Raw genomic sequence first — 24,882 nt, forward strand, 5'->3', positions numbered from 1 at the left:
GGCAATGACGAATGAAGGCAGCAGCACAACTTAAGTGACACAAACAATTTTGTTTCCAATTAGGTCAACATGTCGCTTCAGGCAAATACAGTTAACTCTGGGCTGGACGTCGTAGAGCTCGTAGTAGTAGAGGATGGGCTAACAGACGAGGAAGTCGCAGGATCGTCGTCGACAGGGCGTTTCATGGACGCCCAATCGTTAATAGAATATGCCGCTGTAGCAGAAGTCATCGGGTGGCAGGCGGCCATGACCAGGATGGGGGTCCTATCACTGGCTAACGTGAATAGATCGCCGGAGGCCAACGCGGAAGCAGACAAGGCAACCAGTGACTTCAAAGAATCTTCACGCCACAAGCTTGCTAGTGGGGCGGATTTGATCCCGCCAGGGGGTGGGCACGAAGTGATCACTGCTCGCAAAAGAATGGTGAAGACAAGCGGGGGCCCACACCAGAAGAAGACAAAAAGGGACCTGGAGGAGGAGCTGGCCGCATTGAAGGCACGCATGGGGGCACCACCCTTGGGCCCCCCCAGCAACTCAAAGGCCCTGCTGACCGCGCTGCAGCCTCATACCCTCGTGGCCAAAACATCAGCCAATTTGGTCACCCCCCCGAACAGAGAGGGAGGGTCTGGCTCAACCACCATGCCCACAAACAAGGATGGTGAGTCGGATATAATTCAAAAGATTGCAAGGGCTGTGATAGAAGCGAAGGCTATGCCGGTGCCCCTGGTGACTACCAACATGGGCCAGTCACTGGCGGGGCAAGCAATGTATGGCGGGGGAAGGACCAGGGGGCGAGCAACAGCAAGGCGGCCAACAGCCCAGCGCTAGGGAACGTGGTGGGCATGCAGGGGACATTAGTAAAGGAAGCAGGTGGCCCAAGGAAGATCACAAAACTTCCAGCCGCAACCGGGGATGACTACTCCACTTGGCTCCTCCCGGAATGGGTGAAGAACCAGATATGGTTGGGGTCATTATTAGACATTCGATCCCTACTCGAGCATGAAATGAAGGGCCAGCACACCAAGCAGGAGAAAGTGGGGAGGGAGACCGGCGGAAACACTGGCCAACTGGTTAGCTGCATTCAAAATGCTGGCCCAAACCATCCGACAAAAAGACCCGACTCTAGGGCCGGCACTAATGGGCTACACAGCATGCATGATTCATGAACATAACCAGCTAGGGGGCAATGAATGGCTGCTGAGGGACCAGCGCTTCCGTTTAAGGATGGAACATGATCCAGACCTCAAGTGGAATCACAAATCAGTGGAAGACTGTCTGGATTCCACCAGGGGCACCATAGAACAGCCGGACGGCACGATCATCCTAGCTGGAGGGCGCACAAACCACACTGTGCACTTGGAGGGGGGTGGTGGTTTCCCGTTATGGGGGGCAGGGTCCACCGCGGAATTCACGGTTCCAAAACTGGGGGAAGCAAGAGAAGGGAAGGGCGAGGCAACCTCATGGGGCAACGGGAACTCCATGCCACAGCTAGGGCGACCAGACATAGCAACAATGATGGCGGCACCTGGGGCCAGGCAACCACAGGGGGCTCCAAGGGCCTGAGGAGGGGGTTTGGGGAACCACCCCAACGGCAGGGGCCAGCTCACTTGCAGGTTTTACAATGAGGGGCAATGCAATTGGGGCCAAAACTGCAGGTTCAGGCATGCATGCTCCATGTGTGGGACATATGGCCACCCAGCAAGGAGTTGCAGGGTGGGGGGCACGGCGAACAAACAAAGGAAACCGGCACCATAGGACCTCCCCAGTGGAGGTCTCAGGCACTAAGGCCTCTTTGTTTTATTATTCAATCAATGTAAATGTCAGAGTAATTACCATACGGTTTACTAAAATAAACGTTATTTTCTTCAAGGTGGCTACGTATCTGGTGCTTCAGGAAGGAATTGGTCAAGGGCGCACATGCCGGCTGGGACACACGAGCAAAGTCACAATGGTAATACCAGATCGCCAGAGAGCGAGGGATGGGCAGACATGGTGGGGTTGGGGGGGGGCAAACGAACTTGGCAGGAAAGGTCTTTCACCAATCAGGGTCGACAAACTGCTCCCTTAGCTATCCCGATACCCATTGACTCGGGAAAGAGATCTCTTGGCCGGGGGTTTCACGATGGGGTTTCACATCCCTTACAAAGGCCCCAGGGGAGCCAGACCAGCCAATAATTTGAAATCAACCAATGAGTGGCCAGAAGTGGTCCAGGACAAAATTATGAAAGAGCTGGCATTCGGCAGGGTAGCTGGCCCGTACCAAACGGCACAGCTGAAGGACCTGATAATGTCACCATTAGGGATAGTACCTAAAAAAGAAAAAGGTAAATTCTGCCTCATACACAACCTTTCTCATCCAAAAGGGGGCTCAGTCAACGATTGGTTGGACGAGGCGGATTGCACTGTGTCATACGCGTCTTTTGACCAGGTGGTCTGCCTCGCCCGAATAGCGGGAAGGGGGGCGCTACTAGCAAAGGTGGACATCGAGACAGCTTTCAGGTTACTCCCCGTACATCCAGAGAGCTTTTTCTTTCTGGGTTTCCAATTCCAGGGAGAAGTGTATGTGGACAAATGCATGCCGATGGGGTGTAGCATTTCATGCGCATACTTCGAGGCTTTCAGCTCCTTCCTGGAATGGTCATTGAACAGGCTGGAGATCAGGGGAGGGAAAACTCATTACCTAGATGATTTCTTATTCGTGGGCAAGCGAGACTCGGATGTATGCTCCTCACTATTACACAAATTTATTGCATTGGCGGAAGAACTTGGTGTACAATTAGCGGGAGAAAAGACGCAAGGCCCTTGCACAAGATTAACTTACCTAGGGATTGAAATAGACACGGAATCAGAGACCTGCTGCCTACCCACGGAAAAGATAGTTGAATGCATTGCCGACATTAACGCGGCATTATCAAGCTGCAGGACGACCATTAAAAGCATCCAGTCTCTAGTGGGCAAGTTTAATTTTGCAGCACGGGTCATCCCGGCAGGAAGAGTTTTCGCAAGGCGATTAGCAACTGCAACTGGTGTTGCAATGAAGGGGTGGCACAAGGTACGCATGAGCGCAGGTTTGAAGGAGGACCTGAAGGTTTGGCGCAAATTTTTGAGTGATTTCAACGGGGTGTGCCTATGGCAGTCACCCTGGACAGCGTGCTCACAACTGAAACTGTTCTCGACGCAGCAGGGCGGGTGGGGTTTGGGGCGATCCTGGGGAGGGAATGGTTCAGGGGCGATTGGCCGAATGCATGGAACAGGAATGGACTGAGCAAAAACATAAATGTCTTGGAATTATTTCCAGTAGTATTAGCCTTGCATATCTGGTCGCACGAACTGGCGAACAAACTCTTAGTGGTTTGGTCGGACAACATGGCAGTAGTCCAGGCGGTCAACACCCACTCAGCGCGATGCCACGCCACACTGTGTTTGTTGCGCCACTTGGTACGTAAATGTTTAACCATGAACACAGCAGTTTGTTTGTTTATTTATAGTGCGCACCTAACCCAAAGGGTAGCAAGTTTCAAAAAGTGACAAGAGGATTGTAAAAACTTAGTTACATAGCAACAGAGGTAGGTCCAGCAGAGGTTACATTGCTGGAAGCACCTTGACATGTATGGACAATCAAGTAACACACACACAAGGTATACAATATATACAGGTAATCAAACAAGTAGCCTCTAATAGGCCAAGCTTAGCCTTAGTGTACGAGATTTGTAGGATTTGTGGTAAGGCACAGCCTAGTAGTGTTTTAAAAATCATTTTCCTTGAGCCAGTGGATAGTCATGGACCTAAATTGTAGGTACGGCAGGTCATCCCTGAGTGATGGAGGTAGTGAGTTCCAACATTGAGCTGCTTTGACGGGGAAACTATTCCCCCCAGACATCATCCGTTTGAATCTGGGCACAAGGAGGAGGTTGGAATTGGCCTTTCTGGATGGTCGGGAGGAGATAGGTCTGGTAAATCTAGTTATTAGGTATTGAGGGGCTGCCTGGTCAGGCACTTATGCGTCAAGGACACAGATTTGAGGAAGATTTTGTCTTTGGTAGATAACCAGTTGACAGATCTTCTAGTATCTGAGATATGTGCTTTTTTCGGGATGCTCAAGGCGGCTCTTAGAGCATTATTTTGGAGGATTTGGATTTTATTGGTGATATATTTATTGCAACCTACATATAAGGCATTGCAATAATCCAGTTTGGACAATATTAATGCTCTGGCTAGTGTAATGCAGTTGGACGATGAGAGGAAGGGTTTGGCTGCTCTAATAAGTTTGCATGTATATGCTGTGGCGGATGCCATAGCATTTACTTGTTTTGAGAAGGTGAGTGTCGAGTCTAGGGAGAAGCCAAGAGTTTTGACCTCTTTGGCTACTGTAATCTTGTTGTTGTCGATTACAAGGGAGGAGTAATTTGTGCCTAGTTTGGTAAGGTTAGAGGAGGTCCCGAGAATGAGGAGTTCTGTTTTGTCATCATTCAGGCATAGACCGTGTGTGGCCATCCATGCCTGAATGATGAGGTACACTCTATTTACAAAGGCCAAATCCTTGTCGTAGTCCCACGTCAGCGGGATGAGGATCTGGGTATCATCCACATAATTAGTGTAGGTGATACCCAGACCATCTAGATCGTCGAAAAGGGGCTTTGTAAAGATGTTTTAGAAGGTGGGCGAGACGCAGGAGCCTTGGGGTACGCCACAGGTAATAGGTGTAGGGTCGGCAGCTGCTAAAGGGGAGAATACTCTCATAGTGCGGTTTTTGAGAAAGGATTGGATCCAGTCGGTTGCCTCTCGAGAGAAGTGGGCTGCTGATTGTAGGTGATTGCAGAGAATCTCGTGGTCAACTAAGTCAAAGGCGGCTGAGAGATCAAGAAGTAGCAGTAATGCAGTCTTTCCCTTGTCTCTCAGCTCGTCTATCTGGGTCTTGAGGTCCAGGAGAGCAGTTTCGGTGCCGTGCCGTGGCCTGAAGCCGGACTGTCGGACTCCTAGAAGGTGAACGTGTTCGAGGTAATATTGAATTTGTTGACATGCTATTTTGTCAAGGATTTTAAGTAAGAATGGTACTGTAGTAATAGGTCGGTAGTTCGTAGGAGTCGCGGGATTTAGGCTAGGTTTTTTAAGGAGGGGGGAGGACCCACGCTTGTTTCAGGTTATTGGGGATAGTATTGGTGGTGAAGGAGGCATTTATTAATTTGGTGATGAAAGGTGCAAGTTCACGCGCCGCATCCTTTATCAATTGTGCAGGACACAAGTCTCCCTTGCAGTTTGAAGGTTTGAGTGTGAGGATAACCTTTTCAACCTCTTTGGTAGTGACTTTATGGACGTTGAACTGGGGAATGGGAGTAGTGGAGGGTGGCTGGTTCGGAAATTCCGTTGTTGAACTGGTGATATTCATTTTGATAGTTGGGAGAAGTGAGTCTTTTTTATTTTTTATCTTAGTTTGCAAGAACGTGATTTTATTAGCTAAGGCATTTTGAATGCTTGCGCACCAATTTTTATCTTTGAGGCAGGAGTCAGGCGTTTGTGCAGGAGAGTCTACCTCTTTCAGAATAGTAAAGAGCTCCTTGGTATTAGATTTGGCAAGTGAAATTCGGGAGTTATAGGACATTTGTTTGGCCTGAATAATTTCTTTTTTGTACTGGGTGGCTAGTGTGTTCAAGTTATTCTTTTTACCTTCAGTAGGGTGTGATCTCCAAACTTTTTCGCAGCGTCGTTTCTCCTGTCTGAGGAGTTTAAGATGGGGGAGAACCAGGTGTTAACATGTTTGAGGGGTTTGCTCTTTCTCAGCTTTAAAGGTGCAATGATGTCAAGGGAGGAGAGCATAACTTTATTATACAAATCTACCATGATGGAGGGGTCCAAGTGGTCAGGAATAGCATTCAAGGTCAGTAAGATCAGAGGTGATATTTCTTTTGTTTCTAGTCTGGGTAGCTGGGGCTATGCTGATAACTTGTGCTGGTCGTGCCTCTAGTGAGAACGTAATCAGGTGGTGGTCAGTCCAAGGCTGTGGTGATATAGAAGAGACCAGGATAGGACAATTGTGCACAGCTAGCCAATCAAGAGTTCTACCTTTAATATGGGTAGACTCTGTGATCTTCTGGATAAAGCCTAATTCCTCTAATGTGTTGTTGATTAGTGTGGCATTAGCATCAGTAGGGTCATTAAGTCCAAGGTTAAAGTCACCTAGTAGGATGCTTTGGGATGGGTTCTTAAGATTGTTTGAGATGATGTTAGTGAGGTCTTCCTCAAAGGACCCTAAGGGGCCTGGAGGTCGGTATATAAGGTGGATGGATATAGATTGTGTCTTTGATAGCGTTAATTTGGCGGTTAGGGATTCACAAGATCCTAAGATAATGGATGGAGAGGCATTCAGAGTGAGTTTAGATTTGGCTATTATAGCAAGACCTCCACCTCTGGTAGTAGTACGGTCGAGTCTTAGTAATGTGGAATCATCAGGTAAGGCTAGCATAATTGCAGGTCCAGCTGCTGGGTGAAGCCAAGATTCAGTAATGGCTAGGAAGTCTAAATCTTCGTTGTACAGTATGTCAGCTAAATCAGTTGCATGGGCTATCATGGAGCGCGCGTTTATAAGTGCACCCTTAATTCCAGGTTGTGCTGGTTTCGCCGGTGGTGACTGAGTTTTGAGGGCATCTTTCTGGGTGGAGATAGACTCTCGGAAGAGTCTGCTGTTAAGTTGAAGAGGGTGTTGAGAGGGGCTAGTACGGCTAGGGTTGGCCCTACCATTACTAGGCAGTGATTTGGGTAAGGGGTCGTAGAGTCTTGGGAGTCTGGCACGGAGTTTGAGGTTCCTTTGTGTAACAGTGCAAGGAATGGTAATCATGTCAGTTGGTTTGTGGGGGTTGAGCATTGGCATATGTAGGATCAAGTTAGGGAGCAAGGTAGATAATCTGAATTTATGATGAGTAGAATGGATCTAAGTAGAGCAGTGTATAGTAGTGGGAAATGCATTATGGGAATATACAAAGTAAAAGTGCCGTACTTTAGCTACTGGTAGATAGCATGCAAATTGTAGCACATTTGCGTTAAACTAAGACAGTGGTGTCTAGGTATCAGCAAGTCAAGAACACATCTAAATTCAATTTATGCAGTTTAACTAAGAAACAATAGTTCCTAATACAGGATGTAGACACATCTAGATTCTACTGAGGCTGTTCACCTTAGAAAAAGTAGATCCTAATACAGGATGTAGGCACAACTAGATTCGACTGTGGCAGTTTAACTAAGAAACAGTAGTTCCTAATACAGGAAAATAGTTCCTAATACAAGATGTAGACACAACTAGATTCTGTTGCGGCAGTTCACCTATGAGACAATAGGTCCTAATACAGGATGTAGATACATCTAGATATGACTATTGCGGTATAACAGTGGTCTCTAGGCAATCATAAGGCACAACACAATAACGCAGTGGTCTCTGGGCGACCATAAAACACAACACAATAACGCAGTGGTCTCTGGGCGACTAAAGCTGTGAAAGCGTGCCACATCCCTGGGGTTTATAACACAGCAGCTGACGCTATTTCTCGTTCGCAGATGGCAAGATTCCAGAAAGCACACCCACAGGCCTTGCCAACCATGACTCCGTTAGACGACCAACTATGGCAACTAGTGAGTTGGGAGAAGGAATGAGACAGCTAGCTTCAAAGTCACTGGCAGGAAGCACAGGAGCCAGATACAGCGCCAACTTTAACATGTTCCTAGAGAACACAAAAAACTTGGGTGGGGCTAGTAAGGAGAATAAGGTGGACGGTTTCGTGCTATGGGCTAAGGGGGCGGATAAATCAAGATCTTGGCTCGCGGCGCACCTCAGTGCAGTTGCATTTCACAGCCAGCTAGCGGGGTGCCACGATCCAACCAAGGGCTTTCTGGTAAGGGCGGCCCTAAAAGGGTGGGACAGGGACAGGGGGTTACCTCAAGCAAGGGCAGAGAGGAGACCCATCGACTTCGACCTCCTAAAGAAAGTCATGTCAGCAACAGTAGCGGTCTGTCACTCATGGCACGAGAGCATCATTTTCAAAGCATGCTTTGCTTAAGCCTTCTTCGGGCGTTATGGGTTAGCAAACTGGTGGCCAGAGCAAAGGGAGACCACGACCACAGGGCCCTTCTGGTAGGTGATGTGTCAATAAATAACGAGGCACTGCATGTCAATGTAAGGATATCTAAAACAGACCAAGGTACCAAAGGATGTGAGCTGCTGTTGGCCAAATTAGGCCAGGAGGCCTTCTGCCAAGTGGCGATCATGGCAACCTACCTAACGGCCAGGTGTGGGGGGCCAGCCTACTTGTTCATGCACAAGGACGGAACGCCCCTTACGCAGTTTCAATTCAGAAGGGTGTTAGCCGCGACCCTGGCAAAAGCCCGCGCCGATCCGGCCAAATTCTCCACGCATTCATTCCGCATAGGGGCGGCAACAACTGCCAGCAGGGAGTGTCTGGGGGATGACATGGTAAAAAAGATTGGGAGATGGGATTCGGATAAGTTCAAACTCTATGTCAGATAGGTCAAGGCTTGGGGCCCGGGGGCATATGGGGGGACAAGGGCGCTCATGGTCACCCCACCTACCTTGAAACAGTCTAACAACCTCTCCTTCTTCACAGAGGCCACCCGGGTATGGGTCGTGGGACATACTTGTGTGTCCAGAGCAGCAGAAAGAGCGAGGACAGCGTTTAGGGACGGCAACCTGGGCCTCCAAAACACTCAGATCTGTTGGATCGCAAAGGCTGGCCTACAGAGCCACCAGCTATGGGGCACATTGGAACAGGTGGCACAGCGTCACCCATCACCCGACATTTTGTTGCTCCACATTGGGAGCAATGACCTGGTGGCAAAAGGTAGAAGGGATTTGATAGAACTGTTGAGAGTGCTCCTCACGAGGATTGGGGGGGCTTTTCGGGGCACCGAAGTCATGTGGTCCGAAATGATCACCAGGCAAGAATGGAGGGGCATACTGCGCCATGGGGCGATAGAGGTGGCAAGGAGAAAGGCAAACTCAAGGATGGGGGGTTTCTTGAAAAGCAGAGGAATGGGATGGGTCCGCCACCCACTCATCACCCTAAAAGTACCGGGTTATTTCGGGGGGGACAGGACCCACCTGTCCGATGTGGGCACTGCGCTCATGACCATGGAATGGAGGGACACTTTGGCAAATGCAGGTTGCACATGAGATGGCTTGCAAGCACTGGGCCAGGAGGGGTGGGGGGAGGTGGGGGATTTAGCCCCTTCTACTCCCCCCCCCAACCCAATTGAGGAACGACTGAGCGAGGATGACCAAGTGGAAGGGCCGGCTATGGAGTGACCTGTTCAGGCAGGGGGAACTCTCTGCCGCCGGCAACCCGCAGAGAGTCTTGGAGGAGTCACAGGTCGAACCCTTTAGCAAAGCACTGGCAGGCCCATAGGGGACTGCTCAGCTAACAGCTTAGATCCTACGGCGCCCAAGAGTAACAGACTCAAGGGATGCCCTGGGGAAAGAAGGGGAAGTTTTAGGGGGCTTGGAAGCCATTTCACCCCAAAATGCGGGGGGGGGGGGTGGAAAGAAAAAATGGAAAACAAGGTAAAAACAATGGTCTACGAGGGAAGTTGGGGGGGAACAAGATGATGGTATGGTTGCACAGGTAGGGCTGCCAAAGAAACAGGTGGGGGGAGGGATAACGGAAGGAAGGATACACAGAGGGGGTTTTGTGGGGGGTCACAAAACGGGCTCGGGGTGACAAGAGGGAACCAGCGGGGGGCACAAGGTCCAAGTAGGAGAAGGGGGGGCAAGCGCAAGGCTGGTGGCAAAGAGACGGGGGTACTGGGGAATCTGAGAGAACGACACATCGCGGTCAGCGGGGACGGGAGTCTGGGGGAGAATGGATACCAGGCAACTGTAGGTGGAGGAAAAGGGAGGGGGGCGGATGCAAGAGAATTGAACCGAGAGAGAGTAAGAGTGAGCCGGAGAGATGGAGGGCAAGGACTAGGGATTACGGAACTTGAGGGGAGAGTCCTGGGTAAGACCACTGAGGAGGGCCTAGGGGGAGGGAACCGGGAGTACGGAAACTTAGACGAAGCGCAGCCCTCTGGGACAGTAAGGCGAAATGGGAATACTTGGGGCAGAAGTAATGGTTGAAGGGCTAGGGTAAGAGTTAGCCCAAAAGGGGACGGGAGCTCAGAGTAGAATTGTGCACTATGATATCTGGACATTGTGAAGTGATGTCTGTATAGGTAATAACTGTGATATTTGGGCACCGGACTGGTTGTGTCTGCATAGGAAAAACTGTGATATTTGGGCACCGGACTGGTTCTGTCTGCATAGGAAAAACTGTGATATTTGGGCACCGGACTGGTTGTGTCTGCATAGGAAAAACTGTGATATTTGGGCACCGGACTGGTTGTGTCTGCATAGGAAAAACTGTGATATTTGGGCACCGGACTGGTTGTGTCTGTATAGCTAGAAACTATGATATTAGGATGTCTGGGAGTTAGAAACAGGTATAATAGAGCAACGGGGAAGTGTCGAGAAAAGTACAATGCAAGCAATGAATGGCCATGGGTAGAGAGAAGCTGGTAGCAAGGGCCCGGCTCAACCGGAAGCGTCCACCAGAGGCGGACGGCGGAAAGGGGGGGATAGGGCGAGGGGGGAGGCATACCTAGGAAGCCCCACACAGCGTAGAAGAACCTGTGGTGTGGTGAATACACGGATGGCCTGTAGGATAACTCCTTGACTTTATGCAAATAAAGCTCCTGTGTCATTAAGACTTCCAACTTTAACATTGTGTTTGGTTTATTATTTCCAGTAATACATCACCACGGGGAGGGGGCGGGAAGGGGGGGTAGCCGGACAGAGGCAGGGTGGGGGAGGAAGGGGAGGAGCGGCAATGGGAAGCCCCCGCTAAGTGCGGAGTCAGGGAGGTGTGTTTGGTTTGTTATTTCCAGTAATACATCACCACGGGGAGGGCTGGGGGTGGCCTGAATGGGGCAGGCCAGACAAGGGCAAGGTGTGGGTGGTGGGGGAGGCGCGGCAATGGGAAGCCTCTATTTCTCCCCTGCGCATGCGAGCGGTCGACCCTGCTTCCTTTGATCTGCTGTGCTGTGCCGTCTTGCAGATGAGAAGGCAGTGCTAAAGGCCTGACAGTCAGCTGGTCCGTCTAGTAGACGTGCCGTGCTCTGGTTGCCTGTGCGCCGGGTGGGTTTATGTCCCATATTTGTAGCCGCTCGATGTTCTCTCTGCTCTGGTGTTTATCTTGCTTGGACCTGGAAGCGCAGGATGTAAATGTGTGTCTCTGACACCGTTGTGACAGATCCGGAATGCTCGCTTCTCCTGCAGGGATGCTGGGTGCGCTGGGGTGTCAACTCTTCGTCGTTTCTGCCCCAGGCCCCGTGGTGTGCAAAGCACGACACGATGGAGGGCCTGGGGGGTTAGGCGCGGGGTGGGGGACAAACGGCGCGAAAATAAGGGGAGGGGCAGCCGAATGGCGCCCCCACCCTTGGAGTCAGCCAGGGAAGGACAATAGCAGCGGAGGTTAGGTGTGAGGTGTTAGCAGCAGGGGGGGGCGGCAGGAAATCCGGCCACCACAAGGAACAACAAAGAGGCAGGGGGGTATAAGAGACCCCAACGCTAGGCAGGTAAGCACAACCAGGCCAAGGAGCTCACCTCACTCGGGTAGGCTCCAAAGACCTGGCGAAGAAGGATAAGGAAACGTTTTTGCCTCTACAGGCTTTTTCGTTTATCCTGTTACTCTTGCTGAGGCAATTTTGCCTCTACGGGCTTTTTCGTACTCTGGTAAGGTAGTAGCAACAGAGCGGCTCGTCGGAAGAACAAGGACTCACCTCTGCGTCGGACGGCGGCCACGGACGAAAAACCCGATCCAGGGAAGCGAGGAGACGGCCATCGGGCAAAGAATCAGGAGTTTCGGCGAGCAGCAGCTGGAGGCGTGGAGGCGGTCGGGGGACTTCAGGGAAGTAGCTACAGGACCGCCGAGAGCCGGGATCGCAGAAGCGGGCGTTCGGCGTCGCGGAAGCCCGCGAAAAGAACGGGAGAGACGCGACGGAGAAGGGGCGTGGCCGGCAACGATAGGAGCGGCACGCAGAGTTAAAGGGACAGACCGCCCAGCAAAAGAAGGGCAGATTAGCTCAAGTGGTTAGAGCGTTGAGCTAGCAACACCAAGGACGCAGGTTCAATCCTCATATTGGCCACTTTTTCCGCTATTAACCCAAAAGGCAGAGAAAGACAGTATAAAGCCCAAAGGAGCACCGCGAAGCGACAATATTTTTTCTTTTTCAAGGTAGCAGGATGGCTGAAGAAAGGGCAAAAAGGGCGGAGGAATTTGCACTTTGGGTAAAAAAAGCAGCAAGCGAATATGGAGCAGAATGGGTACAGGAGGTGATGCAGAAGGAGGGCAAGGCAAGGGCAATGTCGCCTCTGCTACTCGAGGACTCCAGCAGTGGCGAAGAGGGAGCAGGATTACCATCAGGCCAGAAAAGGGCGAGAGAGGTGGCAGGAGGATCGCAACAACAAACAGAGGAGCCAAAGAAAAAACAAAAGAATAGCAAGGATGAAGGTACTGTAAAAATCAATAATGCAATGGGTAACAAAATTTTAAAAATGTTAAAAAAATGCGTCACGGCTCAGGGTAAGTCACCCAGAACCCATGGAGCGAAGAAAAACAAGCACAGGAAACAGGCAGAGGAAGGGGAGACAACCGAGTCAGGAAGTAGTGGGGACGAGGAGAGGGAACATTTAAGAGCATGGGTAAAAGGGAAGGGGATAATAAAGAAGAAGAAACAGAAAGTGGTGGAGGGTCAAGGGGCAGGGGTCCAGGGGCAGCAATCAATGTGGTCCCTCTAGCGCAAGGAACACCACAAGGCACTAAGGTTGGGCAGGACAAACCTACAGGAACACAGGGGACAGACACAGAGATGACGAAATATGGCAGGCCCACAATCGGCAAAGACACGGCAGGCAGGGCTATGAAGGCACAAACATGGTATATTAGCAAAAAGATAAAGGAGAAAATATGGAGGAAGGAATTCATTGATGTATATACTTTGCTAGATTGCCAAAAGAGAGGACAGGATGTACCCATAGAAGACATAAAGGAAGATGAGAAAAGCTTATTGAAGAGGCCAACAGTAGCAAGGAACTTTGACAACTGGTTGGCCGCTTTTCAAATAATGTCCAATATCATTCTGCAGAAATTCCCAGAGGACGGCGTAGCATTAGTGACATACCAGCAGAGGGTGTTGAAAGTGTACAAAGCATTTGGGGGCGATGCATGGAAAGAATATGATCATGAATTTAGGAAAGAGATGGACTGCTTTCCCGATATAGGATGGGATGAAGAGAATTACAACCTGTATATATTTAATGTTTTGAAGGAGAAATGGGACACCAAGGAACAGAATGTGGGAGGGTATCAGAGGAGGCAATACTGGCAAAATGAGTACAGAAGGGATTACAAATACAACAACAGGAGATATGATAACAGCTATGATAGAACAAGGGAGCACAATTTTCGGAGCAAGCAACATGAGTCACAGAGAAGTTGGCAGAGCAGCATACCTCCAACAGCCCAAGGGGGGGTAGGGGTACGCAGGGGTCAACAAAAACAGAGGCAGGGCAATGCCGCAACTTTGAGAGCGGGACACCATGCAGTTGGGGAAAAAAATGTAAATTCAGCCACAGGTGTGAGAATTGTAAGGGAGAGCACAGTACCGCAAAATGCACCAGGGCAAGAGCAAGCACACCTAGAGGACCAGAGAAAAGAAATTAAGGGAGGTGAAGAGAAAGGGGCCACACCGGTGAGGATTGGGAATATGGAGAAGTGGCTGCGGGTTTTTCCAGACCAGGAAGGGGCAGAGACAATCAGGAGAGGCTTCCAGGAAGGCTTCACCATCCCGTTCAAGGGCCAGGGATCTCAAAACACCCCTAAAAATCTGAAATCCGCATTAGAAAACAAAAAGCTAGTCAGCATGAAAATCAGGAAGGAGATAGAGCTGGGGAGAATGGGGGGCCCCTACAAAACACCCCCGTTTAACGAGTACATGTGCTTACCACTGGGGCTGGTCCCAAAGAAAGAAGTAGGTGAATTCAGATTGATTCACCACTTATCATACCCACCAGGGGCATCAGTGAACGATGGCATACCACAAGACGTGGTGTCAGTGACCTATTCAGATTTTCAGGTGGCAGTGGACATGGTCAGGAAAGCAGGGAAGGGGGCATGGATGGTGAAGGCCGACATAAAATCTGCATTTCGCCTGCTACCAGTTAACAGAGAGTCACAGAAATGGTTGTGCATGCATTGGGAGGGAGAATATTTTGTGGACAAATGTCTCCCGATGGGATGTGCAATATCATGTGCTTACTTTGAGAAAGTGAGCTCTTTTTTACAATGGGCAATCACAAAAAAGATGGAGGAGGCCCAAGTAGTCCACTACCTGGACGATTTCCTATTCGTGGGTCCGCAGGGATCCAACCTATGCAAGGCCACACTAGAGGAATTCATAGCAGTAACGGAAGACTGGGGTTTTCCCTTAGCAGAGGAAAAGACCACGGGTCCTACACAAACAATACAATTTCTGGGTATAGAAATTGACTCGAAAGAGGGAGTGTGCAGGATCCCGGAGGACAAGGTGGTAGATCTTTTAGGAACAATCAAAAACATAAAAGGAAGAAACAAAGCTACTGTAAAAGAGTTGCAGTCCCTAGCGGGAAAACTTACCTTTGTAGGTAGAGTCATCCCCCAAGGCAGGATATTCCAAAGGAGCATTGAGCTAAAAACCAAGGGGGTCAGAGAAGGACACCACAGAATAAGATTAGGTGGTGGGATCAAGAGAGACCTGGAAGTGTGGGAAGATTTTCTGATGTCATTCAATGGGGCGGTGATTTGGCGCTCACCGTTAAATGAAGAGTGCAAGAGGGTGTTGTTCATGGATGCAGCCGGGGGTTTTGTTTTCGGGGCTATCATGGGGAGAGAATGGTGTGCAGAAAAATGGCCAACAAGATGGCGGGAGGCAGCATGGACAAACAACATTACATTGTTAGAGCTGTTCCCCATATGGGTAGCGCTATGCGCATGGGAGGCAGACCTGAAAGATAAAGAGTTGAACGTATGGTCAGACAACATGGCGGTAGTGCAGGTCATAAATAAGGGAGGCGCATCATGCCCGCTGGTGCTGGAGTTGATGAGGGCAATAACGCTGGGTTGTCTGAGAAATAATGTATGTCTAAGGGCGAGGCACATCGCAGGGGAAACAAACTTGGTTGCTGACGCCTTGTCTCGTTTCCAGTGGGACAAATTCAGAAAACTGAGACCAGAGGCAAGCAGGATAGGAACGCCTACTCCAGAAAAGGCATGGGTCCCATTAAGAAAACTGGAGAAAAAACAGTCAACTGCAAGGTTGAATCAAAAGAAGAGTAAAAGCAAGGCCAGGTGATTGAATGGTTGGCAGCAAACGCCATAACATATAAAACTGGTAAGCAATACAAGAAACATGTCATGGAGGTGTTAAAAGAAGTGGGGGTACAAATGATTGGTGATATTACAACTGCTAACATGTGTGAATTTTGGGAAAAAGCATTTGCACAAGGTAGAAGGAAGAGCTGGGCCGCTGCACATTTGACAGCAGTGGCATACACAACAAAGGTAGCCGGGCTGCCAGATCCCACAGATAGCTCACGGTTAAAATACGCTATGAAAGGTTGGGGGAAATTGGAAGGAAAGAAAGCAGACAGCAGAAGGCCACTAAATTTCAGGAAAGTGAGAAGGCTGTTACAGTTGTTGTGGGCCACATGCAGCGACGGGTATGAGACACGATTGTTCAGGGCAGCTTTTGCACTAGCTTACTATGGGGCATTCAGGATTGGGGAGCTAGTAGCCAGTAACACGGTATCAGGGGACGGGCTGGCAAAAGATGACATAAGCATCGGGTCAAAAGGTATGTCAATACGGCTTAGGAAGTCAAAAACGGACCAGGAAGGGAAAGGGAGGCTAATAGAGCTAAATTGCATCAAAGAACAGGATCATTGTCCCAGATGCATAATACAGGAGTTCCTGGAGGTAAGACCAGTAGTTGGGGGGCAGCTATTGATTCATAAGGACGGAAGGGCACTCAGCAGATATCAATTCCAAGCAGTGCTAAAGAAAACTATCACAAGGGCAGGGTGGGACGCAGCAGAATTTGGCACCCACTCTTTCAGAATAGGGGCAGCCACATCAGCATGGGTAGGAGGCCTAGGTACAGAACGGGTGAAAAAAATTGGAGGGTGGAGATCGCAATGCTTCAAAAGATACGTGAGGGAAAGCTTAATATGATTCCTCTCCCTCCCACCCCCCACAGATACAGGCCCTTACAAGTCGGCATGGATAGTCGGCCATTCTTTCGTGACGAGGGCAGGCAGGTGGATTGAAGACTACAAGGAGGGGCTGCAATTCAAAAAGACAATCACATCATGGTGGGGCCTCCCAGGAATGCTCTGGGAGGACATCCACGACAGACTATCCGACCTGATCGGGTTCTGGGACCCGCCGGAATATCTGGTAATACATTTGGGGGGGAAATGACTTAGTCAGGACCAACAGAGGGACATTGATGCATAGCATGTGCGAATCTTTAAAGGCCATTGCGCACTGCTGTTGGAAAATGAGATTTTTATGTCAGAGATCTTACCGCGAAGGGTATGGTACGGTGCACATAGGAGGCACGCCATCGAGACGTCAAGGAAAAAGCTGAACAAGACAATAGAAAAGTATTGTAGAGGTACCGGCCTCCAGTTTATAAAACACAGTATGTCACAGAACAATCCAGAATGGTTCCACCAAGACGGAATACACCTGTCCAACAAAGGGATGGCAGTATTTACAGCTAACATTTTTAGGGCCCTAGCAGACCGGGGTTGTAGATAGATCTCGTTTTGGGGGGACCTGAGCGGCCTAGGTAACACCCACTCAGGTGTGGCGGCACGTGTCCAGGTACGGATGCCCCGGGTTAACGAAGAACAGCCTAGGACCAGGCTGGGCATCCACAAACCCTGGACACGAGGTGCCCAAAAGCGAATTATGTCATTTTGGTTTGTTATGATGAGTGAGTGGTTGTTATTTTCGGAAGAAAATAAAAACAAGCCTACGGCCAATAATTTTCCACGTACAGAATTGTCTGTCTCATTTTTGCCTACTAGCAGGTACCAGGGAATGTTGGGGGGACAGGTGCAAAGTGGGGCCCACACTACTCAGCCTATGCCCCAGGCCCCGTGGTGTGCAAAGCACAACACGATGGAGGGCCTGGGGGGTTAGGCGCGGGGTGGGGGACAAACGGCGCGAAAATAAGGGGAGGGGCAGCCGAATGGCGCCCCCACCCTTGGAGTCAGCCAGGGAAGGACAATAGCAGCGGAGGTTAGGTGTGAGGTGTTAGCAGCAGGGGGGGGCGGCAGGAAATCCGGCCACCACAAGGCACAACAAAGAGGCAGGGGGGTATAAGTGACCCCAACGCTAGGCAGGTAAGCACAACCAGGCCAAGGAGCTCACCTCACTCGGGTAGGCTCCAAAGACCTGGCGAAGAAGGATAAGGAAACGTTTTTGCCACCCGCCCACCCGGCAAAAAAAAAAAAAAAAAAAGACAAGAACAAGGAGCAAGGAGCAAGGAGCAAGAACACCGAGTACTTTCTTCGGTACACGGTAGAAGGGAGTCGTAGGAGGCGGCACGTGTCCAGGTACGGATGCCCCGGGTTAACGAAGAACAGCCTAGGACCAGGCTGGGCATCCACAAACCCTGGACACGAGGTGCCCAAAAGCGAATTATGTCATTTTGGTTTGTTATGATGAGTGAGTGGTTGTTATTTTCGGTAGAAAATAAAAACAAGCCTACGGCCAATAATTTTCCACGTACAGAATTGTCTGTCTCATTTTTGCCTACTAGCAGGTACCAGGGAATGGTGGGGGGACAGGTGCAAAGTGGGGCCCACACTACTCAGCCTATGTCATAAGGGGATTATCTCCCCCAGCGATGTGGCTTTGGCCGGCTTATTTCAAAATTGAGAGGAATGAAGATTGTTGATTTCGGGAACCTCAGACGCGAGTTGCGAGTTACTTTGTAACTCCGCGTCTGCTGGGCTTTCCCGGCGCCGCTGCGGTGGTCTCCGGTGGCGCACGGTGAAGCCGGAGGGGCTGGCTGAAGTCAGTCCCTTGTCCGCCGACCTGCAAACCGCGTGTTCCTGCAATAGCTGTTGAGGGGCTCCTTGTGGGTGCGAGATAAATTTGCAGCACGGTCAGCCTTTTCCGATCCCACTCTGTGCCAGGCAGAGGAGAGGCACGGAATGAGAGAGGCTACCTTGCCCTTCCTGGTTACAGGCCTATTTTCACCTGAGAGCAAGGTAGTCCCTCTTTGATCATCTAAGACCCCCGCTCCATGTCCGTCCGGATTGGGGGGGGGGGCTTTGATGTGAGGTGTCAGGGGCAGGGACTGCCTGTTGTCATCTGCCCCTGCCACCTTTCTTTACTGGAGGGCGCCCAGCAGTCTCCGTACCCATTGTTCTGGGGGCAAAGCCGCCCACCCTGGCACCCATGCAAATAGGAAACCTCCCAGTTTATACCCTTGGGTCTCCCATTTGGGAGGGCCCATGTTGATTTTTTGCTGTACTTTAAAAGTGTAGTCGTTTACAGTGCCAATAAACGCAGCAATGGTGGTAGCAGCGCTACATAAATGAATGCATGAATGTGGAAGGCGCCATGGACTAGCAGCAAGGTAAGCACTTGCTCTACTCGGCAATTAACCGCAACCGCACTGGTCACCACAAACGCAAGGGTTGCTTATTCCTACAGCCGCGCCTGAATCACAACTCTAGCTCTAGAAGCCTCGCTAGCTTTGCGATGTGTGTTCTCCCGCAACGTGCGCGCCTTTGCAGCACGACATACGAAGCAACACAGGTTCCATCCCCGGGTACGCGCGTATTAACCGCGTTATAAATACGCAACTAAGACAAAAAAACAATTACGCAACTAAAAAAAAAAAATATTCGTGTAACAGCGCCTCCATGCCCGCGGGCTGTGTGAGCGCTTTAAAAATGCAAAAAATAAAAATAAATAACGGACGACTGGAGAAAATTCGATGTGTCATTATTTTGATTCGTACACATGAGCAGACGACCCGAGGGAGGTTCACTCCAGGCACAACGGCTCCAGCTACGTGCTCCCAGTAAAAATATGATTTCACTCACCAACTACTTATTACAATTCCAAACTACCTTTGGGGGCAAGGAGCATGCATGTACTTACAGCTGCAGATGACCACACATAGTGGTCATTTATTATATATACATTTCCATGCAACCGTGGTTGACTATAAACAGTGGCAAACTCCTGGGGCAGTACACGGGAAAACGGCCCTATGTCTTCTCCCTTTTAGAACGTAGTGGAAACTGAGAACTAATAACTTCCAGACTTTCGTGGAGAACTGAATATACTTTACTTGATTTGAACAACTGGAATCACAGTGCATTCGACGTGGATAACCACTGGGGTAAGCTTGATGGATGGCACTTGTTGAATGATGACAATATTTTCAATGAGCGTATTACAGAGGAGGATGATATAATGGGAGCTTGATCTCATACATGCCCTTTGTGGTTTCCTCCACAGTTCAAAGAGGAAAGTGACATTCCGTCGCATTCGGGACTTGGAAGAACCTAATGAGTCAGATGAAGAGAGGAACTCACTTTTAGTGGTTTACTCTCTATAATAAGTAAGTGGAGGTTTACTCTACGTTACTTTGTGTTAGTGATTTAAACTCGGATCTAAATTGATAATACAGGGAGAACCGAGTTCACTTTTTTCCTCTGGTTGGTTTTCAGGCTGCCCTTGATACGTTGCTGGAAGGCTTGAAGGATAAGTTCTGTTGTTGACACTACCCCCATCAGATATACGAGGGAGGTGAGTGTCAACCAGTATAGTCATTGTCGACATATACAAGGAAGTATTCTGTGTCACCAAAGTGAGGGGCTAGAGACTAATGTGCTGTTATTGTTTATTGTAGATATTTACCGGAAGACACTGTTCACCCAAACATTATACACCAGACCAGAGTTGTAGTCTGGTTTGATCCTGAAGTAGGTTGTTGAATCATGGGCCGATTGAGTAACGGCCATTTATACTCTTGGAAATAAGCTGTGGAGCTATTTGACATATATACACACAAAGAATGGTCACTGGTGAAACAAAAATTGTACATTGTTAAATGTTATCTGTAGTCAGGGGAAACTCTCCTGTGTTGTTTTGTTGAAATCAATCATTAGTGGTATGGAATGTAAGATTATGTGGATGGTGAGAAGATTGAAAAGATGTCAAATGTTGTTAGGAGTTTATGTGACGGAAGAGTAGACAATACTTCAAGAGCTATTTTGAAAATAATAAAATATAGTTTTTGATGTATAGATTGTTTATTGATTATACAGTGGATTGATCTAGCCTCAATAACATAGTCCGAATCAGAAACATCAGATGGAACATCTTCTGAAAAGTCAAACATCTACTATTAAATGGAGCGAGAAAGACCTTGGACTGGGCTTCTTGGAAAGCAATTCAGATAGATATGATCTTAGAGTTGGTGTTTCAGGTTGCCTTGGCTAATTTAGATAAGAGACACTCGCTTTGCATGTTGAACCCACCATGAAGTCAGTCCCAGTTCTCGTATAAGTGCACCGATTGAAAGGGAATTTGGAAAACCCATGGTTGGTTCCCAGATTTTCCCTTCTAGACGGTCTGAAAATGTCCTATTTCTAAATGTGACCAATTCATATACATATGAAAACAGGTGACTGACAAAGTAACATTAACCTAAAGGGGCACGTTCCTCAAATTAAATAGCAGTGTCAGATAGACTTGTGTTTGTGTACACTTACTAGTGTGTTTATTTCCCAGCGCGACTCAAAAACATCACAAGTCAGAGATAACTGGGCCATGGACATGCCCCCGCCACAACCGGCCAACCCAAGGGCAACTTTGGAGGAAAACAGTCAAACTAAATCGGGGGTGTTAAGTCTCTTTCCAACCCCCCACCGTTTCATTATTTTAAATTCTGATGTTTAATTAAACGAATGTACTCTGGGGTCAAATTCACGGGCATCGAAACAATGAAATGCAGCTGTGGCTGTGCAGAACAACACCAACACCCCGCACTTCTTCGCTTAAGCGCCCCCTCTCCTGCTCAGCCGCATTGCCGGGAGCAAGGATGCTAGCACACATTTTTCGTACATTGTGCTGAAGTTCACCTGGTACTATCTGTTACTCCTCTTATCATTTTCGGAAGGACGAAATGCATCAGAATAACACAAAAGTGCGTATTAAAATGGTGCCATGAGGATTTTTAACGCTTCCAGGCGCTCGGTCTGTAAAGGCACCGCCTGTGCTTCCTCGAAAGGGTGAAATGCTGGGCCCGGTCGGGACTCAAGCCCGCTAAGTGTATGTTGCACAGAGATCTCCCACACTTGGCTTACTGGCCCCCCCTTATCTACACAACTGCATTATTAACACACCCACCTTTGGTACTGCGATTTAAGTCCGCAGCGCGTGCAGTTCATACATCCCTCTGAATAAAAGGCCGGTTAATCCGCTAAACTATCTTCTCACAAAAGCCGTGACCTGCAGATAGATTGACACACACCCCGCCGCAGCAGGCACATCGCCCCTCTGACCTATCCCAGTGGGATCTGAACCGCAGGGGGGGGGGGGCGCTCCTGTGCTCTGTCCGCCGGTCACAGCAGCAGCCTCTTAGAGCCCTGAGCTAACTTCCATGATTCTGCTAGCAGCTATGCGTGGTACTTACTTGCCGGGGCCATGGCAGCTGGATGCGGTGGCGAGGTAGGGAAGGTTTGCGGTTCGTGCTCTGGGGGCGCAGGTGCCGGTGCCAGGAGTGGGGAGGGCATCGTCCCTTCATTGGCGGACGCCTGGGAACCTTGTTAAAGGGCGTGGCTCTGCTTTGCACACCCAACGACTCCCACCGGAGCACCGTCCAGGCTAGGAGAGAGAGACAGAGAGAAAGACACGTATTACGCGAAGGGATAGAGAGAAGGGCGAAGAATGAACGATAAGAGAGAGCCAGAGAGATAAAGATGGAGCGAAAGTGAAAAGACAGAAAGGTTGGGAAGAACAGAGGAGCCAGCAGAGAAGCGAGAGCAGAGGAGAGGGGAGACTTTGGGCAGAGATAGAAGGGACATCAGACAAAGACGGCGAATAGAGGGGACAAGCGGCCAGAGAAAGGAATATCAAGATGAAAGGGCTAGAGTGTGACGAGTGAGAGAGTGACAGGAAAAGACAGAGCCCAGAGGGGAGAGGAAGATAGAGAGTGGGCTGGGAGCCAGTGACGGAACTTAGAGGTGGATAGACAGGACGAGAGAGAGTGACAGGAAAAGACAGAGCCCAGAGGGAAGAGGGAGATAGAGAGTGGGCTGGGAGCCAGTGACGGAACTGAGAGGTGGATAGACAGGACGAGAGAGAGTGACAGGAAAAGACAGAGCCCAGAGGGAAGAGGGAGATAGAGAGTGGGCTGGGAGCCAGTGACGGAACTGAGAGGTGGATAGACAGGACGAGAGAGAGTGACAGGAAAAGACAGAGCCCAGAGGGAAGAGGAAGATAGAGAGTGCGCTGGGAGCCAGTGACGGAACTGAGAGGTGGATAGACAGGACGAGAGAGAGTGACAGGAAAAGGCAGAAGACAGAGCCCAGAGGGAAGAGGGAGATAGAGAGTGGGCTGGGAGCCAGTGACGGAACTGAGAGGTGGATAGACAGGACGAGAGAGAGTGACAGGAAAAGACAGAGCCCAGAGGGAAGAGGAAGATAGAGAGGGGGCTAGGAACCAGTGACGGACCTAACATGAGGATAGAGACGAGGATAGGTAGGAAGGGACGAGAGAGGGAGCGCCCAAAAGGTCGAAGAAGATAGAAAGGGCATGGGCTGGTGTAAGAGGGAACTAAAGGGGGGGTGAGACCCCCAAGGGGTTAGGAGGATGGAGAGACGCTGACTGGGGTGGGGACTAAGAGGCTAGAGAAGAGAATGAGTGAGGGAGGTAGAAAGAGAGAGGGGGTAAGAGAGTGCAGTAGTGGGAAGAGGCAGAGAGGAAAAGGCACAGCTTCGTCAAACGTAATTGATTAATTGATCAGAAGAACAAGTTACTTACCAACTGTAATGTTCTTTCGATTGGATGTTCATCCCACGTATTCCTCATCTTAGATATATCCTTACCTTCAGCTTGCTGCTTCGGAATTTTTTTTTCTTCTCTCCACCAGAGGGCGCTCCTCTCGAGGCAGCGGCGTCAATGTCCCTCGGCGGCATCCGTCGAGCACCGACGTCATCCACTGTATAAGAGCCTCGAGCACGCCCGTTGGCTTCAGTTCTGTTTTTTACGTATATTGTAGCCCATGGATTATAATTACTGGCGTGCCTCTCTTGACCCAAGCCTTCAAAGAATTTAGAGTGTAATTCAAGTAAACTGTACTGTGGGGTTGGTTGGGAGGGTCGATGAGGAATACGTGGGAGGAACATCCAATCGAAAGAACGTTACAGTTGGTAAGTAACTTGTTCTTCAAATGGATTGTGTCCTCCCACGTATTCCTCATCTTAGATAGACTCCCAAAGCAGTTTGTCTCAGAGGTGGGAGTACAGAATTTTTCTAAACGTGTACAGAATGGAGTACAGATTTAGCAAACAAACTTCCTTGAGAAGAAGTCGAGTCCAGGGCATAATGTTTTATAAAGTGCTGTTGTGCTGTTGAAGTTGCCATGCCCCTGGTTGAATGAGCTTTCAGTCCATCTGGGTGTTCTTTCCCAGCCAATCTATAGCATTCTGTTATAGCCAAAATTATCCATCTAGATAATGTTTGTTTAGTTACAGCAAGTCCCAATTTGCGGCCAGTGTACCCCACAAAAAGTTGATCACACTGACGTACTTTTGCCAATCTTGAAATATAGAAACTAAGAGCTCTTCTGGGATCTAGTCTTTGTAGTCGCTCCTCTTCTTTGCTTGCATGAGGAGGAGGGTAAAAAGTAGGTAAAGTTATTTGCTGTGACAGATGAAAATCCGAAACAATTTTTGGCAAAAAAGATGGTTTAAACTTATAAAAGATGGTGTGAGGAGGACAGCTAGAAAGCGCCTGTAACTCACTTACCCTGCGGGTTGATGTTAATGCTACAAGAAGTATTGTTTTTAGAGTAAGTAGCCTTAGCGGACAAGAGTGTAAAGGCTCAAATGGAATGCATGTGAGGAATTTCAGAAGTAAGTTCAAATCCCACAATGGAACCTGAAAGGGTATTGGTGAAAATACATTATTTAAACCTTTTAAGAATTGAATTATTAAAGGTATCTTGAAGTAAGATTCTTCTCTGAAGAGCGCTTAAAAAAGAATAGCACTGCTAAGTATCCATTTATCGTACCAACCTGGAGCCCTATATTAGCTAAATGTAACAGAAAAGATAAAATTGAGGGGATGTTACATTGAAATGGGTCCACATTCTTTTCTCTGCACCAGTTACTGAACTTGTTCCAACGACACCGATACAGAGATTTGGTTGCTGGCCTTCTGGCCGAAAGCAAGATCTCCATCACGTCATCCGGAAGATCCCAATCCTTATATCTCAACCTCTCAGAAGCCATGCATGAAGGTTGAGTGTGTTGAGCTCCGGATGGACAACATGATCTTCCTCTCGCGAGAGAAGATCCTCTCTTCTTGGAAGACGTATTGGAGGGCAGATGGACATATCCAGAAGGTCCGGGTACCACGTTCTCCTGGCCTAATCCAGGCCAATCGGGATCATGGTTTTCCTGAACTTTCTCAACCTCCTGATTACTTGAGGGATCACAGGGACTGGAGGGAATGCATACAGGAGTGGAAACTCCCAGTCCACCACAAA

The 24,882-nt window shown here is 49.3% G+C and overlaps 1 protein-coding gene across 1 annotated transcript in view; it reads right to left on the minus strand.

The window, feature by feature from the left end:
- The window catches only part of ABO (ABO, alpha 1-3-N-acetylgalactosaminyltransferase and alpha 1-3-galactosyltransferase), a 911,475-nt gene extending 889,608 nt beyond the window's left edge, over positions 1-21,867 (minus strand). The window contains exon 1 of the mRNA XM_069609331.1: positions 21,805-21,867. Within this exon, the coding sequence (XP_069465432.1) occupies positions 21,805-21,817 (13 nt within the window). The 5' untranslated portion in view covers positions 21,818-21,867. The remainder of the gene's footprint in view (positions 1-21,804) is intronic.
- Positions 21,868-24,882: the final 3,015 nt, after the last annotated feature.

The sequence above is a fragment of the Ambystoma mexicanum genome, chromosome 8, assembly GCF_040938575.1.
Source record: "Ambystoma mexicanum isolate Mex_15411 chromosome 8, UKY_AmexF1_1, whole genome shotgun sequence".
Classification (NCBI taxonomy): Eukaryota; Metazoa; Chordata; class Amphibia; order Caudata; family Ambystomatidae; genus Ambystoma; species Ambystoma mexicanum.